The 17886-nt window shown below is 38.0% G+C and overlaps 1 protein-coding gene across 1 annotated transcript in view; it reads right to left on the reverse strand.

The window, feature by feature from the left end:
• The window catches only part of Tbc1d12 (TBC1 domain family member 12), an 82886-nt gene that overhangs the window by 15758 nt on the left and 49242 nt on the right, over positions 1-17886 (reverse strand). The window contains exons 4-8 of the mRNA XM_051199710.1: positions 16353-16435; positions 11684-11801; positions 9656-9762; positions 3358-3438; positions 2028-2116 (exon numbers count right to left, since the gene is read on the reverse strand). Of these exons, the coding sequence (XP_051055667.1) occupies positions 2028-2116; positions 3358-3438; positions 9656-9762; positions 11684-11801; positions 16353-16435 (478 nt within the window). The remainder of the gene's footprint in view (positions 1-2027; positions 2117-3357; positions 3439-9655; positions 9763-11683; positions 11802-16352; positions 16436-17886) is intronic.

Here is a 17886-nt window from a genome sequence, read left to right on the forward strand (position 1 = left end):
GCAAGCACCTTTACCTGCTGAACCATCTCACTGACCAATAATAAAAAGTCCTGTCAACACATAGCCTTTATTAAACAATTTCCTTAGATTTTAATATTAAGAATTAAAGATAACCAGTTATTCCTATAAAAATTAAATATTAGTAAAGTATTTCTTCCTAGTTCAGTGGTTATTTTAAACAACTTGGAACCAATGTATTTATATTTTAACAGTTTGTAAGATAAATCCATTAATAATTCAAATATAAAAATTCACTATAATAGAAATGTAAGTGCCTACTGTTGTAACTTTAAAAAAAGCAACATGTGAGAGAAAGACATCATACGACAGGGTTCAAGCAGAGGGGTTTTTTAATTAGGAAAAGAGATCATTAAAAGAAGAAAGGGGAGGGGGAAGACCAGCCTTCAAATAGGAGCAACAGGGGAGAGGAAAGGTGGGGGAGAGAGAAGAGAGGAGGGAGAGAGAGAAGGGAACAGAGACAGAGAGATAGAGGCACAGAGGGAGAGAAGGGTGGGAGGTGGGCAGGGCCCTTTTAAAAGGGAACATAGTCAATGTGTACAAGTGGGCCTCTTAGTGGCTGCAGTTGAGGGCGTATCCTGTCAGAACCCCAAGGATAAGCCAGTACAGACACCTGAATACCAACACCTACCACACAACGGGCATGTGTTATGGTAACTACAATATGTTTTATTCCATAGAAAACAAGAGCCTAAATTTTTTGTTAGTTTTTACATTTTCATATAAAGACAAATTATTTTTAATTATTAAAATGTTTATTTTATTTTGTGCATATGAGTGTTTTATGTGCATGTATGTGCCTGGTGCTATGGAGGTCAGAAGAGGGGGTTAGATGCCCTGGAACTGGAATTAGGGATGGTTGTAAGCTAGGAACTGAACTCAGGCCCTGCTTAAGAGCAATAGGCGCTCTTTACCATGGTGCTCCACTCCTGGTAAAATTAAAAAAATAAAAAGTTTTTTTTTGGGGGGGGGGGTGTTTGCGTTTTCTGGGGTTTTTGTTTGTTTGTTTGAGACAGGGTTTCTCTGTGTAATAATCCTGGCTGTCTTGGAACTCACTTTGTAGACCAGGCTGGCCTCTAACTCACTGAGATCCACCTGCTTTTGCCTCCCAGGGCTAGGATTAAAGGCAGTCACCACCACCAACCCTCTTTTGTTTTAACAAACCAACGTGCCACTATTTAGCTGTGGACTGGCCTCAAACTCACCAGATCCACTTCCCTCTGCCTTCTGGAATTAAAGCCACCTACTACCATGCCTGGCCTCTTCTCAAACTTTTAAAATATTTTTTCTTTTAAAACATATATTTATTATGTATACAGTGTTCAGCCTGCAGGCATGCTTGTGAACCAGATCTCATTACAGATGATTGTGAGCCACCTTGTGGTTGCTGGGAATTGAACTCAGGACTGGAAGAACAACCAGAGTTTTTAACCTCTAAGCCATCTCTCCAGCCCCCTAAAATATGTTTTACTTTTAAAAATAGTACCTGGGAATACAGAGAAACCCTGTCTTGAAAAACAAAAAACAAAAAACAAAAAAAAAGTACCTGGGGGCTGGAGAGAGGGCTCAATGGTTAAGAGCACTCACTGGCTTCTCTTCCAGAAGACCTGGGTTCAATTCCTAGCACCAACATGGCAGCTCACAACTATCTATAACTCCAGTTCCAGGCGACCCAACACCCTTACATGTGGGCAAAACACCAATGCATGTAAAATAAAAATAAATATTATAGAAATAAGAATATGTGGCTTGACATGGTAACTCATGTCTTTAATCCCAGACTTGGAAGATAGAGGAAGGTGGATCTCTGGATCTCTGTGACTTTTACACCAGCCTCATCTATATAGGGAATTCCAGGACAACCAGGGTTACATACGGAGACTCTGTCTCAAAAAAAAAAAAAAATTAAAATAAAATAAAATATAGTAAGGATGGATTTACAGAATTTGTCCCATGTAGTATTGAAAGAATAAAATAACAGCAGTTAAAAACTGACTAGGAAACCTCACCTTCTGAAAGATGTAGAGAGATGGAAATGTACGGGATATGTCCAACTTAATTAATTCCAGACTAGCCTCTCGGTCAGCAACAGATAACCCTGCATTACCAATCAGATAAAATTTAAACAGAGGTCAATCGCATTGCCTGCATGTTAACGTAAGTAGAAAAGCTGAGTCATCAAGAATTAGCAAGGAATAAAAGTCTTTACTAGAATTGAGAACCTAGACTCCTCCCCCATCCCCAGCACTGTTTTTTTTTTTTTTTTTTTTTTTTTGGTTTGGTTTTTTGAGACAGGTCTCACTATGTAGTTCCAGCTGTCCTGAATCTCACTATTGCCGACAGGCTAGCCTCAAACACATAGCAATCCTCTTGCCTAGCCTTCTCAAGTGCTGGGATTAAAAGGCAAGCATCTGCCTAGCTGGTTTTCAACTTTGGAATTTTGTGGGAGGTTTTGAGACAGGCTTTCACATAGCCTAGACTAGCCTCAAACTTCAATTCTCTATGTAGACCAACTCCTGATCTGCTTGTCTCTTCCCTCCTGGGTGTTAGTATTACAGGCCTAGGCCACCAGACCTAGTTTGTGTAGTACTGGGGGTTGAACTCAGGACCTTGTGTATGCTATGCAGGCACTTTCTACTGAGCTACACCTTTAATATAGTTTCCCTTTTGAGACAGGGTCTCACTCTGTAACCCAGGCTAACCTCAAATTGTCAGTACTTCTGCCTCAGCCTTGTGAGTGCTGGGATTATAGACTACCAACCACAAACAGTAAAACAGTGTCTCTTTCCTCTCTCCCTCCCTCTGAACTCCTCTCTCTAAGTGCACAAGGGAATATCATGGAATCCAGGCTGGCCTTGATCTCTTGATTCGCTTTCACCTCCTGAGGACTGAAAATATTCTCCCATATCGAGCTTTGGTACATACACCTTATACAACATTCCCTCATAGGCATAGACCAGTAATAACTCTACATATACATATACATATATATGCATATATACATACATACATATGTGCGTGAGTGTTCATGTTTCCTTTTGGGTTTTCCAGACAGGATTTCTCCGTGTAGTCCTGGCTGTCTTGGAACTCACTATGTAGACCAGGCTGGCCTCAAGCTCAGAGATCCATCTGTCTCTGCCTCCCAAGTGCTAGGATTAACCGTGTGCGCCACTACTGCCCAGGCTAAGCTAGCTACTCTAAGCCTGTTCCCATTCTGAAATTCAGAATACTATCATCTACTGAAATGAGGTACTGTACTTAAATCTGGTACAAGATATAAAATCTCAACAGTATATTCCGTAACTGAATTTGCAGATTCTCATTTAGAAGCCTTCATACCTTCAATGTCATTATCAGAGCTTGTTTCACTGAAGCTTTTCCACCGTTCTCTTGCTCTTGAAAGAAAGATTTCATAAAGTTCTGGCAGGGGGAGGGGCGAACAAATTCATAAATAAGACAAAAGAAATAAACTCACATTTTAATTTTCACTATTAGTAGTATCAAAAATGCGAAAAACTCTTCATTACATGACACAGGAGTAAAGCCATCCTGGGAGCTAGCGCAAGCAGAGGAAGGAGGAGGGCTCCTGCTCAACAGCTGAACTGGCCTACAGCAGCCCACAAATTGGGAGCAAGACCCAGACTGCATTCCAGCTCTGCCAATTACTTACTACCTCTGGGATTTTAAGAAACATACTTAACTACTCTGGACTTGGTCTTTTCATCTGTAAATTGGATAAAATAATACCCATTCATGGGGTGACCAATAATTAAACAAGTAATTTTCTGTAGGTTCTGGTATCTTTTCTCTCTCTCTCTCTCTCTCTCTCTCTCTCTCTCTCTCTCTCTCGGTGGTGGTGGTGGTGGTGGTGGTAGTTGTTTATTTTGTCTGTCTGTTTATTTATTTTCTGAGACAACTCATTCTGTAGACCAGCAGTAAGAGCGCTTAGCACTCTTGCACAGGTCTCAAGTTCAGCTCCCCTCCCATACCCATCCATGTCAGGCAACCAAAGCTCCAGGGGGTCCTACACCTCTGGTCTCCACGGCACCTGCACTCACATGCAAATACCCATATAAAGGCAAACACACATAATTAAAAACAATAAAAATAAATCTTAAAAAACAAAGTGATGATATACTATATGTATTGATCTCATTTTACCTTGTTCCATTAGAGGTTATACATTAGTAGAAAAAATTGGTTTTATTTTTGTGTTTGCTTGGTACAGAACCCAAAGTCAGAACTCTACCACTGAGTTAAATCCCCTGCCCTTTTTGTTTGTTTGTTTTTTAAGACTATTTATTACATATACAGTGTTCTGTCTGCAGTATGCCTGCAGGCCAGAAGAGGACACCAGATCTCATTACAGATGGCTGTGAGCCACCATGTGGGTGCTGGGAATTGAACCCAGGACTTCTGGAAGAACAGCCAGTGCTCTTAATGTCTGCAATATTCCTCCGGCCCCTTTTTGGTTTCTCTGTGTAGCTCTGTAGATGAGGCTGGCCTTGAACTCACAGAGCTCTATCTGCCTGCATCTGCCTCCCAAGTGCTGGGATTAAAGGCATGCGCCACCACCACCACCCCGCTGTTTGTTTCTTTTTAACCTAAAATTCTGATGTATGACAACTGTACTATAACAAGTATTCTTATATTGTCAAGACTCAGATCTGACAAAGTAACTGACTACATATATTTCAACATATGCTACAATTCTATTTCTCTTTCTATTTACTTATTAGTACACATTATTTGAAAATAAAATTTAAAAGAAATAAAGGGTTAAAACTACTTATTTCCAAATGCATGAATGATCTGGGAGAAGAGATAACTGAAATTTAAAATTATAAGTATATAATTTGCTTGAAGTTGTCAATTATCAATTGTATATATTTTTTTAAAAATTTCAAACTGTTTTTATGTCAGTTTCCTTCTTTACCCATGTTTTGAGCTGCCTGAAAGAAGAAAGCTGACAAATCATTCACATTAGGAAACCACAAAATTGACCTAGTAAGAAAAACATGGTAACAAACAAATCAAAAGGGTAACTTTCCCAAGAAGATTTATAATTAATATCCCCAGTGAAAAGACCTCTGTCTCAGTTTCACATTGAATCCAAAAAGGGAAGGTGAAAGACTTATACTTGAATGGAGAATACTCTGGTTTCAGGGGTTTGGCCTCAGATTTTGGGAAGATGATGAGATGTACAGACATTCAATAATTCACAAGAAGTACTCATAAAAAAGCCAAAGCAATTCTTTGGTGTAGCTAATGATCATATCCCCATTTTACAAATAAATAAAAGCTAGACTTTTAGATAGTAAGTAGTTTGCCCAAGGTCACAATCTAATACATGGTGGAACCAGATATGAACCTACCTGACTAACTTTACAGCCCATAACTCCTAGCTAATATTCTCTATTGTTATAAATTTCAGTTAAACACAAATAAGGGGTCAATTATTAGAAAGGAAACACAGTTATAAAAATAAGCTTACTGCATTCAAGATTGAAAGGAAGACATTGATTCCCTATTTCATTCTTCAATACATAGTTGTTCAGTAAAGGAAACCTAAACTTACATTGGAAATAAATAACTTAAGTCATATTACAGATTTTTAAACATGTCAACCTTGAGCCTTTTGGTTTTATTGATACAAAACTTTATCACACATCTAGCCAACATTTTAATATCTAAGTTACTGAGCAAGCTACCACCACATATTTCAACAAAAAAGGTAAAATTAAAAAAAATTTCAAATAACCACCAATCCAGCTAAGAGAAAACCATTGCCTTTTAACTTGTCTCATAGAAAACACAAGAAACCTATGTCTTATTATGTCATATAAAGTCTAATATATTCTAAGGTGAATATTAAAACCTAAAATTTTACCTTAAACTCTTTGGGAGGCAGCACTGTGGCTTGAACTCAGGACTCTGCATTTGCCAGGCAAGTGCCCTTTTGCTAAACTCTATTAATATACCACCAGCCTTTTCTTCTTCCTTCTTCAGTACAGTAGGGAATGAACCTACTTGGGTGTTGGTAGGAAAGCCCTTTACCACATAGCCCCATCTGCTTTTGGGGGGGCCTTTTGTGTTTATTATTGTTATTTTGTTTTTTTATGTTAATGTTGCTTTGAGATAGGGTCTCACTATGTAGATCAGGCTGACCTGGGATTAAATAGTGAACCATACTGACTTTGAACTCAAAGATCTGCCTGCCTTTGCCTCCTGAATGCTGGGATTAAGCTATACACCACCATGTCCAGCTTCTATTATATTTATCTTGAAACTGGATCTAAGTTTCCCAGGCTGGTCTCAAATTCACTCTGTAACCTATATAGGTCTTCAATTTTCAGTCATTCTGCCTCAACCTCCCTAGTTCCAATTATAGACCTGTGCCACTAAACCAAGCCCATTAAACTATTTCTTAATTTTTTTTTTATTATTCCATTATTTGGATGGAACACAGGTGTGTGTGAAGGTCAGAGGACAACTTGTGAGACCCGATTCTCTCCATGTAACCCTCAGGCTTTGTAGAAAGCTCCTATACAAGAGGAGCCGTCTCACCCAGCCCTGGAAAGCTGTTTTGTTGTTGTTTTTAGTATGTGTGGGTACTGGGTGTTTTGCATGCACATGTGTATGTGCACTTTGTGTGTGCAGTTCTTATAGAGGACACAAGCGAGCATCAGATGCTCTGGAATTGGAGTTAAGCTGTTCTTAGCTGCCATTTGGGTGATGGGTACCAAACATAGGTCCTCTGCAAGAACAAGTGTTCTTAATAGCTAAGCCATCTCTCTAACCCCAAGTTCTCTCTCTCTCTCTCTCTCTCTCTCTCTCTCTCTCTCTCTCTCTCTCTCTCTCTCTCTCTCTGAGACAGGGTTTCTCTGTGTATATCTGGCTGTCCTGGAACTGGATCTGTAGACCAGGCTGGCCTCTAAATCACAGAGATCTGCCTGCCTCTGCCTCCTGAGTGCTGGCATTAAAAGCGTACACCACCTTCACCCAGCAAGTTTTCTGTTTTTCAAAGAAAAAGAGCATGCTGTGGGACACCCTTGAGAAGCGTACACCTATGTTCTTGAGTGTCTTACTTTCTTCCTTAGCACCTTCCTCTTACCTAGTGCTTACTCTACATTAAAATAGCTTAATAAACTCCAATTCTTCTTTTTAAATGTTCTTTACATGGTACTTGTGAAAATTAAAAATACTGGGGTTTTTTTTTTTGTTTGTTTGTTTTTGTTTTTTTTTTGTTTTGAGATATGGTCTTACTCTGTGGCCCCTGGCTAGACTAGGTTCACCTCAAACTCAAAGATCCTCTGGCTTCTGGTGAAAAAACAACTTTTAAAAATCAAGTAATTGTAATATTTACAGTTGATATCACTTTAATGATTAAAACTGGGCATTTGACTAGGTGGTGGAGGCACACTCCATTAGTCCCAGTACTCGGGAGGCAGAAGCAAGCAGATCTTTGTGAGTTCAAAGACAGCCTGGTCTACAGAGCTAGCTCCAGAATAGTCAGGGCTACACAGTAAAACCCTGTCTCAAAAACAAACAAACAAAAAACAAGCAAACAACAACAAAAACCTAGATATTTGGATTTTTATGATTTTATCCAATTTCATAATAATGTTAATTACAGCAATGAACATCCTTGTCAAAAACTTTTGAACCCAATCCTATGTATTTGCCTCTAGTAGATTCTTAGAATTGAAATAAACAGATCAATGATTTATTTTTTAATTAAAATGTAGCTGTTGTTATTGGGGCAACATGTGTCCTGGGCATGTGTGGAGGCCAGAGAACAGCTGTGTGCAGTGGGTTCTCCTCCCACCTTCCAGGGTCCCAGGGTCAAACTCAGGTCATCAGGCTTTCACTGCAAGTGCTTTGGCTTGAGCCATCTCACTGGTCCTAAAAGGTTTATTTTTTAGGTATTCTGGAAATATTTCTAAATTTTTTTCAGTCATATCCTATATCTCACTTCACTTTAATGTCTTAGACTCTGAGATTAAAAACAAGTGCTTTAGCATGCTTGTTGATTTGCCAGCACAGTGAAAACCGTTAAGTACATTATATAGAACAGCCAAACTGTACTGACAGTAAGAGCAACAATAGTTTGGGCTGGGCAGTGGTGGTGCACGCCTTTTATCCCAGCATGGTGTGGGGATAGGAGGCAGAGCCAGATGGATCTCTGTGAGTTCAAGGCCAGCCTGGTCTACAGAGTGAGTTCCAGGACAACCAGGGCTGTTACACAGAAAAATCCTGTCTCTAAAAACAAAACAACAACAACAACAAAAATAGTCTGGGTGGCAAACATTTAAAGTTTATATTATTGCTTACATTTTTCAATAAATATTAAATGTGTACTTTAAAAAGCACAGCAATAACATATTCTCTTTTATTCCTTCTTTCTTTTCTTAAAAAAAAAGTTTCATGTAGCGCAAGCTGGCCTTGAACTCATTACATAGCTACTATCTCCTACTCCTCAGTGCTGGGGATCAAGTCCAGAGCCACACTCATGCTAAGTAAGCATTTTACAGAATTACACCCCCAGACATACACTATATTACTTCTATTGTTAGAGATCAAAGTCTCCTGTGATATGTCTAACTATCTAGTATTATCACTATCACTCAGATAGATACCTATTTTGTTAGAAAAATTTTTGGAGTCAATCTCATGTAGCTCTTAACTATGTTTGTCCCAAGAATAACCTTGAACTTCTGATCCTCCTGTTTTTGTCTCTTATGCTGAGATTACACTCGTAGGATCACGGGCATGTGTCATACCTACTTTTTTAAAAAAAAATTATTTTATTTGGTATTATTCTAATTCTATGTATTTTTTTCTTTAACTCTTCAAAACCACTCTAGCATTTTAATACTTGTCAAGGTTTTAAGAGACTTGAGGAAATTCCTTGAAAGTCTTTTTTTCTAAATTTTATCATCATCATTATAATTATCATTATTATTAGGTTTTCTGATTCAGGTTCTATAGACACTGCAGCTTAGTCTGGCCTACAACTCACTATGAAGCCACAGATAACCTCAAAACTGCAGCAAAGCTGTCATAGCCTCCCAAGTGCTAGGACTATAGACTAAGCTATCAAACCTAGCTAAGCTTTAACAATAAATTCTAAACAACATAACACAATAAAAACTGCTTACTGAAACCCATTACTTTGTTAGTTTAAAAAATTAAGGAAAAAAAACAAACTCTAAATAAAAAGACTGGTTTGGATAGCCATTAAGCAAGAAAAAAAAAATTAAATCAAGTTCCCTCGGTATATTGTTTATTATCTAACAGAGGGAGTCCATCCGTTCAGGCCCTAGACTAGCATCTCCTGTGTGTACTTAACTCTTCACTGCACAGTCTCTCACAAGCTTTAAATCATCTACATTCGTAGTATTTGGATGCCAAAAGTACTACTGTGATATCAGTAAATTAAAGGAAAAAGCCCACAAATCTTATGCACATATATAAAAATTCATTAACTATTACAAAGTTTGGGAGGGCATGAAGCATGCTCTGAAAATGACATATATGGTAGTGTCTTTTAAATGGCAACTCTACTAATATGATTTATAAAACTCTGGAGATGATAATTTATGTGTGTGGGAATAACTGAATATAGAATACAAACCAGGAGTGATATTTAGTTCATTTCCTACAGCTAGACTCCAAACTTTCCCACGAACACTAGGGGGCAATCCCTGCCACCACAATTCTCGAACTCTTCTTGTACTACGCCTAGAATTAAAGGAGGAGAAAAAAGGAAAAAGTTACTTTTTATTCCAAAAACACTAGTTGCATGATGGCTTACCTATGGCCAAGTGATCAGATGACCTTAAGGATTTAAAGTGCTAAGTCCTTTGAATTCATGCCTGTGGGCTATAACAGAACTCTAAGATGGACTACGGGAAATTAAAGGGAATGGCCTCTCACAGATGTTGCTTACACTAAAGATATGATCAGAAAATTGGAACCAAGTGAAAAATATTAAAAATAAAAAATACATAAAATGTACTGCCAATTGAGCACCAAAACTAAAATCACAAAGAACCTACTATTGGTAAGGCCTACTTAAGGCCCTAGTCTTTAGGGAGCAGCAGTTCATGAAAGAATACAGGCTTTAGCATCAGACCTGGGTTCAAATCTAGTTCAACCACTCATTGTATAACCTTGAGCAAATCACTTAGTTTCTCCAACCTTGAGTAAGATAAATGTGAGCAAAAATATAAATGCCTTATAGAAGCACTAAGACTCAAATGTAACTACTTAACATTGATAATAGTTTCTTTGTCTGCTGAAAATATATTCTAAACTCCAAAACCACAAATAGTACTAAATTATAGATTTTTCTTACACAAATATAACTATTAAAATTGAATTTATAATGTGGAGACAATAAGAGATGAACAATAGCTAACAATAAAAGGGTATACTATAATAGCTGTCATGTAAATATTGCTTCTCTTTCTCACTCAAAATAGGCTACTTCTAGTCTCTCTTCTTAAAGGAAGTACTTCATAGCTTCTCTTTGACAAACAAGATCACCAGCATCCCTATTCTTGCGTAAATAAAAGAAAAATTACCTAACAGGAGCTTGCAATATATTACAGCATCTCAGGTAACTGAAATGTCACTGAGTGAGTAATGGGCAGGTCATATATGCCGCATGGAGAGGCTGGACAAAGGATGATTTATGGTCAGGACAAAGTACTGTACAATGGATTTCACTGTACTTCTCAGAAGGACACACAACTTAAAACTCCTGAGTTTTAATTTTTAGACTTTTCTATTTATATTTAATCAGTTATTTTTCCATTTTTAGACCACAGGGAAACAAAACTTCACAAAGTGAAGATAATTGTAGATAAGTGGAACTACTGTGTCCTGTGTCCAATATTTAACAAATTGTCAATGTACATCCTACATACATGTAGAAAGTGTCCTTCAACCCTTTAGTCCAGAGGGAAGATAAAACGTGTGTAGAAATATTGTCAAAAGAGAAAACTGCAAGGGGGGGGGTAAGGCTTAGCCTCACAGTACCACAGATATCTCATATTTTCTTCATTAAGAGAACAGTATTTAAAAATAACTTTTATTATTCTTTCTTTTCTTCCTTTTCTTCTATATCTATTTATTTGCAGATACCATCTCTCTAGGTAGTTCTGGCTGGTCTGGAACTCACTGTATTACCCAGGCTAGCACTGAATCATGGCAAGCCTCCTGTCTCAGCATCCAGATTGCTGGGATTACAATCATGTACCATAATACTCAACCTTAGAAACAATTTTAACACCTGATAAATGTACCTTACAGTATTCTACTTAGTGTGTTCTTTCAATAAGGAATCTTTTACAATTAGTGTTACATTAGAATTAAGAAGTGTGGCAATTCATAAGACTAAAGTTTCCTGAGTCCGCTCACATTCCATGGGTTCTAGAGAACAGGTACGTTGTGACAGCAGAGAGGATGGTCAGTAAGAAAAGTATGCATTAGAGACAGGAGTTCATGAAGGAGCAGAGGAACATGAGGCGTTTCAGGCAATGGTTAATAGTAAAATGGAGCTGCAGCGTAAGACACATGCTGAGAGGGGATAATATAGACTTGGAGAGGATGAAGTATGTGGAGACACACTGGACTTGTGGAGAATCTGCTTACTTACATTACTTCCCAATTGGGCAGTATCTCATTGATCCAAATTACCACTGCGCTTGCGATGCTTTCTTCCTGCTTAAATCGCTCTCTCATTATTCTTTTTCTCTTATGTGCTTCTTTAATTTCTGTTTTGGACAAGTAAGAATTATTTCAATATAAATGAGCTAGATCAAAATCCCTTTCTTTGTACCTAAGTCTATAAAAAGGCTCCTTCAAGAGGAATCTTCTGCTAGTAGAGAGGAAGAAAGGGGAAGAAAAAGATGAAAAACAAAAGCCTTGTCTAACAACATTTTAAAGTACCATCTTCTTTCTTAAAAAGTAATGAGATAAAGGGCAAAGAGAAATTTTTAAAAAATGACCAGGATATTGCTGTTACTTCTTTTGGTTATTTTTTCTTTTCCTTTTTTTTTTTTTTTGGTTTGTTTTCATTGAGACACGGTTCCTCGAGGCTGTCTATGCTGCCTAGCTGTTGTACATCTTTCTTTGCCTTTTTTTCTCTTTTACAGCCTTTAATTATTCTTAAGGCAGGGTCTCAAGAAGCCCAGGCTAGCTTCAAACTTAACAAGCGACATTCCTGCTTCTACCTTGAGAGTGTTGGGTGTGCCACCACCCCTGGTTTATATGACACTGACATCTCCCAGGACTTTGGCCACAATGGGCAGGCACTCTTCCAACGTATTTACATGCCCAGGCTGTCCTGAGACAGGGTCTCTTCCCGGAAAGCCTGCAACTCATCATGTATACCAGGTTGTCCTCACAAATGCTTCATCCCTCCAGCACTGCCTCCCTAGGGCTGGGAATACAGGTGAGTACCACTATGCCTGGCTGATTACACCACACATTTCTGTTTACTTAATGTACCAAAATAAAATCTGCTGATGAAATAATTACATTTAAAAATTGTAAGCAACTAACCAACAGCCATTTTTCATGCAATGGACTTACTAATCTGTCTAGAAGTTCAATGCGCTAACCACTGCACCACAGAACCAGGATTTATTAATCTCACCATAAAAACATGACATTAAAAATTACTTTGCCTATGACACTATTACTATATAAACACCTTCTAGCACAGTGTTTTATTTTACTAATTAGACCACAATAAAAATTTCTCAACAAAAAAATAATACAGCTCTGAATTTAGAGATCACAATTTTGGAACAAAAGCTCCTCAAATATAGAGAAAAGTGGGCTATAAATCAAAAGTTATAAAGCCGGGCAATGGTGGCACATGCCTTTTAATCCCAGCACTTAGAAGGCAAACACAGACAGAGCTACACAGGGAAAACCACTCTCAAAATCAAAAATAAATAAATAAAAAGATCAAAAAGAACCAGCAAGAACTTGTAGGAGATCAGCTAAGGAATTATTTTCAAATTGCATTGTATGTGTGCCTTGGAAACTGTCTCAAGAAGCAAGCAAGAAACTGAGCACTGGCTCCACATGTATGTTTTATGTACTCAGACTGTATGTAAGATGTCTTTAATAAGTAAGTGTTAAATGAGAGGTTGAAACCCAATCTAGTCACCTGCTTCCAATTTTATAGATAAGAAAACAGATGGACTATTCAGAGCATCACAACCAGAGATCACATAAAATAGAATTAAGTCTAAAGCATTCTGGTATCCCAATTTATTATTATTTCTATTATAAAATGTACCATCTATTTCTCAATAATATTATACGAACAGTAAAGTCAAGGTAAATTAGTAAGTACAAGCTTACTGGCTAGGTATTTGATGGGATGGGGGTTCACAACAAGAAGGGTTTCTCTGTGTAGCCTTGGCTGTCCTGGAACTTGCTCTGTAGACTGGGCTGGCCTCAAACTCAAGAAATACTTTTAATTCTATATATTAGGATAAACCCAACTAATGTTCAAGGAAATAGACATTTTAGAAGACTATAACTGGGCTTACAAACATTATGTTTACTCTAATATTAAAGATACAACTTTACTTCCAACGCAGTACCATAAATCTGTACTATATGCTATTATTACATACTCCATTCCATTCACTTAAGCCAAAGGAAAATAATCAGTTAATAAATTTTGTCTTAAAATATATACAAAATAAATATTATACATAGATATATTAGAACTGAATAGAGAATTCTCAATAGAGGAATCCAAAATGGCTGAAAGACACTTAAGACAGTGCTCAACATTCTTAGCCATCAGGGAAATGCAAATAAAAACAACTCTGAGAACTCTTGTTAGAATGGCTAGAATCAGAAACACCAATGATAGCTTATGCTGGAGGGGATGTGGAGAAAGGGGAACACTCCTCCACTGCTGGTGGGAGTGCAAACTTGTATGGCCATTTTGGAGATCAGTATGGCGGTTCCTCAGGAAAATGGGAATCAGTTTACCACAGGACCCGGCAATTCCACTCTTAGGCATATATCCAAATGATCCACATCCATACAACAAAGACATTTGTTCAACTATGTTCATAGCAGCATTATTTGTAATAGCAAGAACCTGGAAGCAACCTAGATGCCCCTCAACTGAAGAATGGATAAAGAAGATGTGGCACATCTACACAATGGAATACTACTCTGTGGAAAAATGCAATGGAATCTTGAAATTTGCAGGCAAATGGATGGAACTTGAAGAAACCATCCTGAGTGAGATAACCCAGTCACAAAAAGAGGAACATGGTATGTACTCACTCATATATGGATTTTAGACTTAAGAGCAAAGGATCTCCAGCCTATAATTCACAACTCCAGAGAAACTAGGATACAAGGGGTAACCTAAGAGATTCATACAAGGTCCCTCACAGAAGGGGAAAGAAACAAGATCACCTGAGCATATTGGGAGTGGTGTGGGGGGCAGTGAGTGGAGAGGAAGTTAGGAGAAAGAGAAAGGGAGGAGAGGAAAATATGTGGGACCAGGAAGATTGAGTCAGGGGATGAGAGGGAAGAGAGAGAGAAAGAGAGAGAGACCATAATAGAGGGAGCCATTATAGGTTTGAAGAGAAAACTGACTCTAGAGAAATGTCCAGAGACCTACAAGGATGACCGCAACTAACAATCTGAGCAACAGTGGAGAAACTACCTTAAATGCCTTTACCTGATAATGAGATTGATAACTAACTTATATGCCATCCTAGAACCTTCATATAGTAGCTGTTGGAAACAGAAGCAGACACCCACAGCTAAACACAGAGCTTCTGGAATCCAGTTGTAGAGAGAGAGAGAAGTGAGAAGAAAAGGGGTCAAGACCAGGATACAGAACCCACAGAGACAGCTGACCTGAACAAGAAGGAGCTCATGGACCCCAGACTGATAGCTGGGAAACCAGCATTGGACCGACCCAGACCCCCTGAACATGGGTCTCAGTTAGAAGGCCTGGGCAGTCTAAGGGACCTCTGACAGTGGAACCAGGATGTATCCCTGGTGCATGGAAGGACTTTGGGAGCACATTCTCCATGGAGGGATACTCACTTAATCTAGAGGCAGGAAGGAGGGTCTAGTCCCTACTCCAAATGACCTGACAGATTTTGATGATCCCTCCTGGAAGGCCTCACCCTCTCTGTGGAGTGGGTGGGGAAATGGGATGGAAGAGAAGGTCGGGGGGCATGGGAGGATGGGTGGGAGAGGGAACTGGGATCAATATGATAAGAAAAAATAATAATAGAAAAGAAGATTTAAAAAAAAAAACCAAAAAACCTCATTCATTTAACTCACACAGTTTTCATCATGTTGGAACAAGATATTTGGGGTAAGTTAAACCTGTGTTTCCTGGCCTTAGTTACTTATATTTGGCTTGAATAAACCCTCTTATTCTCCTTAAGATAGAAAAAGAAAAAAAGAAAAATACATAGTTGTAAAAATTGAATATTTAATCAACATATACACATACACATACACATATATACATACATACACATATATATACACACATACACACACACACCCTACATTTCTATATATTAGGCAGGGTGAGCTGGAAGAGAAAAGAATGAATAAAAAGGTGAGTTTGTGTTAATAAGAATTTTTATTTATAAACCTAACCAAACGGCAACACTGAAACTTGAGACAGACTTACTAATTCTAAAAACAAATTTTAGCTTCAAATTATATTCTCATAGCAATATAGAAAACTATAAATAACACTGGAAAAATGACTATCATTGTGTGAAAATGATGACAGTGTAAAAGGGTGAAAGTCTAAACACTATAAAAGTGAACAACAGGGATAAGTTCATAAATAATATCTTTATAGTACTCTTTAAAAAAACTAGATCTGGGCTGCACACCTTTAGTCCCAGCACTCGGAAGGCAGAGACAGGCGGATATCCGAGTTCAAGACCAGCCTGGTCTACAGAGTGAATTCCAGGACAGGCTCCAAAGATACACAGAAAAACCCTGTCTCAAAACAAACAAACAAACAAAAAAAACTAGGTCTGATCATGGTGGCTCACATATATATAATCCCAGAAATAGAGAGACTGAGTCCTGAAATATATGATGAACCTAAGGCTTTACAGTGAGACTCTGTCTCAAAAAGATTAAAAATCAAAACAAACAAAAAACACCTAAACAAAACAAAAAATCCCAAAATAAATGTAAATTATGAAAAATGCTAAAGAAAAATAATTATCTTCATAATAAAATCAAAGAGTTAAAATATGCAAATTAATCACAGAAGTATAAGTCAAATATACCTCGTTTTTTAGCTTCAGCCACCATCTCGTCATACTCTTGCCGGTGACGTAAGGCTTCTTCCATAGACTTCGCAGGAAGATTCCTGTATTTTAAAAAAGGGCCAAATTTTAAACAACTCTTAAACTTACTACATTTTTAGAACCAGATACTCTTAAACTTACTACATTTTTAGAACCAGATACTCTTAAACTTACTACATTTTTAGAACCAGATACTAAAAGATTGCTAAAGTTATTTTCACAGAAAATGTAAATAAGTAGAATGGTGGCGCAGGCCTTTAATGCCAGCACTCAGGAGGCACATGTGAGGTCAGGCTGGTCCTACCCTGTCTCAACAACAAAGAAAAGGAAAATGAAAGGCAGAAAGACGCTCTGCATTTCAAAACAAACTCAGACTTCACATTCCTAATATTTATTGTTTACATAGACATTAAGAGTTAATGTTTATATATATAAACAGATTTTGCAAAGATGTGTGTGTGTGTGTGTGTGTGTGTGTGTGTGTGTGTGTGTGTGTGTGTGTGTATGAACCTGAGTTTATGTATTTGTGTCCTATGTGTGCGGGAGCTTTCAAAGCCAGAAGGTATTAGATCCTCTTAGATCTTCTGAAGCTGGGATCATGGATGGCTGTGAACTGCCCATGTGGGTGCTGGAAAGTTCCAATCTCTGATTTCTTCAGCTCCTTTGTTTATTTGTGTGTGGGTGTTTGTGTGTATGTGTAAGGGGGGGCAGGGAGGCCTATGTATGGAGGTCAAAGGGGCAACTTGCAGGAACTATTTCTTGTCTTCTACTGAATGGACCCTAGAGACAGAATTCAGGGTCTCAAACTTAATAGTTTTATCCACTGAGCCATCTGGTTAACTCATGTTTACATATTTAATCATTTCAGATATTAGGCAATGTATTTAGATTATTTGTTATATCCACTTCCTAGAGGTCTCTTCTTTTATAAACTCTTTTGGCATACAACTTAAAAATCATACATATTTTAGGAATAGTTTTACAAGAGACAGGGTGCAGTGACTCATGCTTATAACCCTAACACTTGGGAGGCTGAAGCAGGAAGACTGATCTGAATCTGAAGCTAGTCTGGGCTATACAGTGAGTTCCTGACCAACCTGAACTATAGTGTGAGTTCCTGTATTAAAAGAAAAATCACATATTGTTTTTAAAATAACAGCATGGGAAACAGGCACAGTTGATGGGGGGAATGTCCTTCTGTATATATGTTTCTCTTATTGGTTGATAAATAAAACACAGTTTGGCCAATGAGGCAGGAAGATAGGCAGGTGAGGAGACGAGGAGTATTCTGGGAAAGATAGGCAGAGACAAATGACATGTATCCACCAAAGGACATATAGGTCCAGCATTCTCTGGTAAGCCAAGATCACGTAGAAATACATACATTTCTAGAAATGAGTTAATTAAGACAGAGCTAGCCAAGAGGAAGCCCTAGCCATCGGCCAACAGTTTAGTAATTAATATACTGTCTGTGTGTTTATTTGGGGCTGACTCAGTGTGACCTGGAGAGGCA

This window comes from Phodopus roborovskii, unplaced genomic scaffold (assembly GCF_943737965.1).
Source record: "Phodopus roborovskii unplaced genomic scaffold, PHOROB, whole genome shotgun sequence".
NCBI lineage: Eukaryota > Metazoa > Chordata > Mammalia > Rodentia > Cricetidae > Phodopus > Phodopus roborovskii.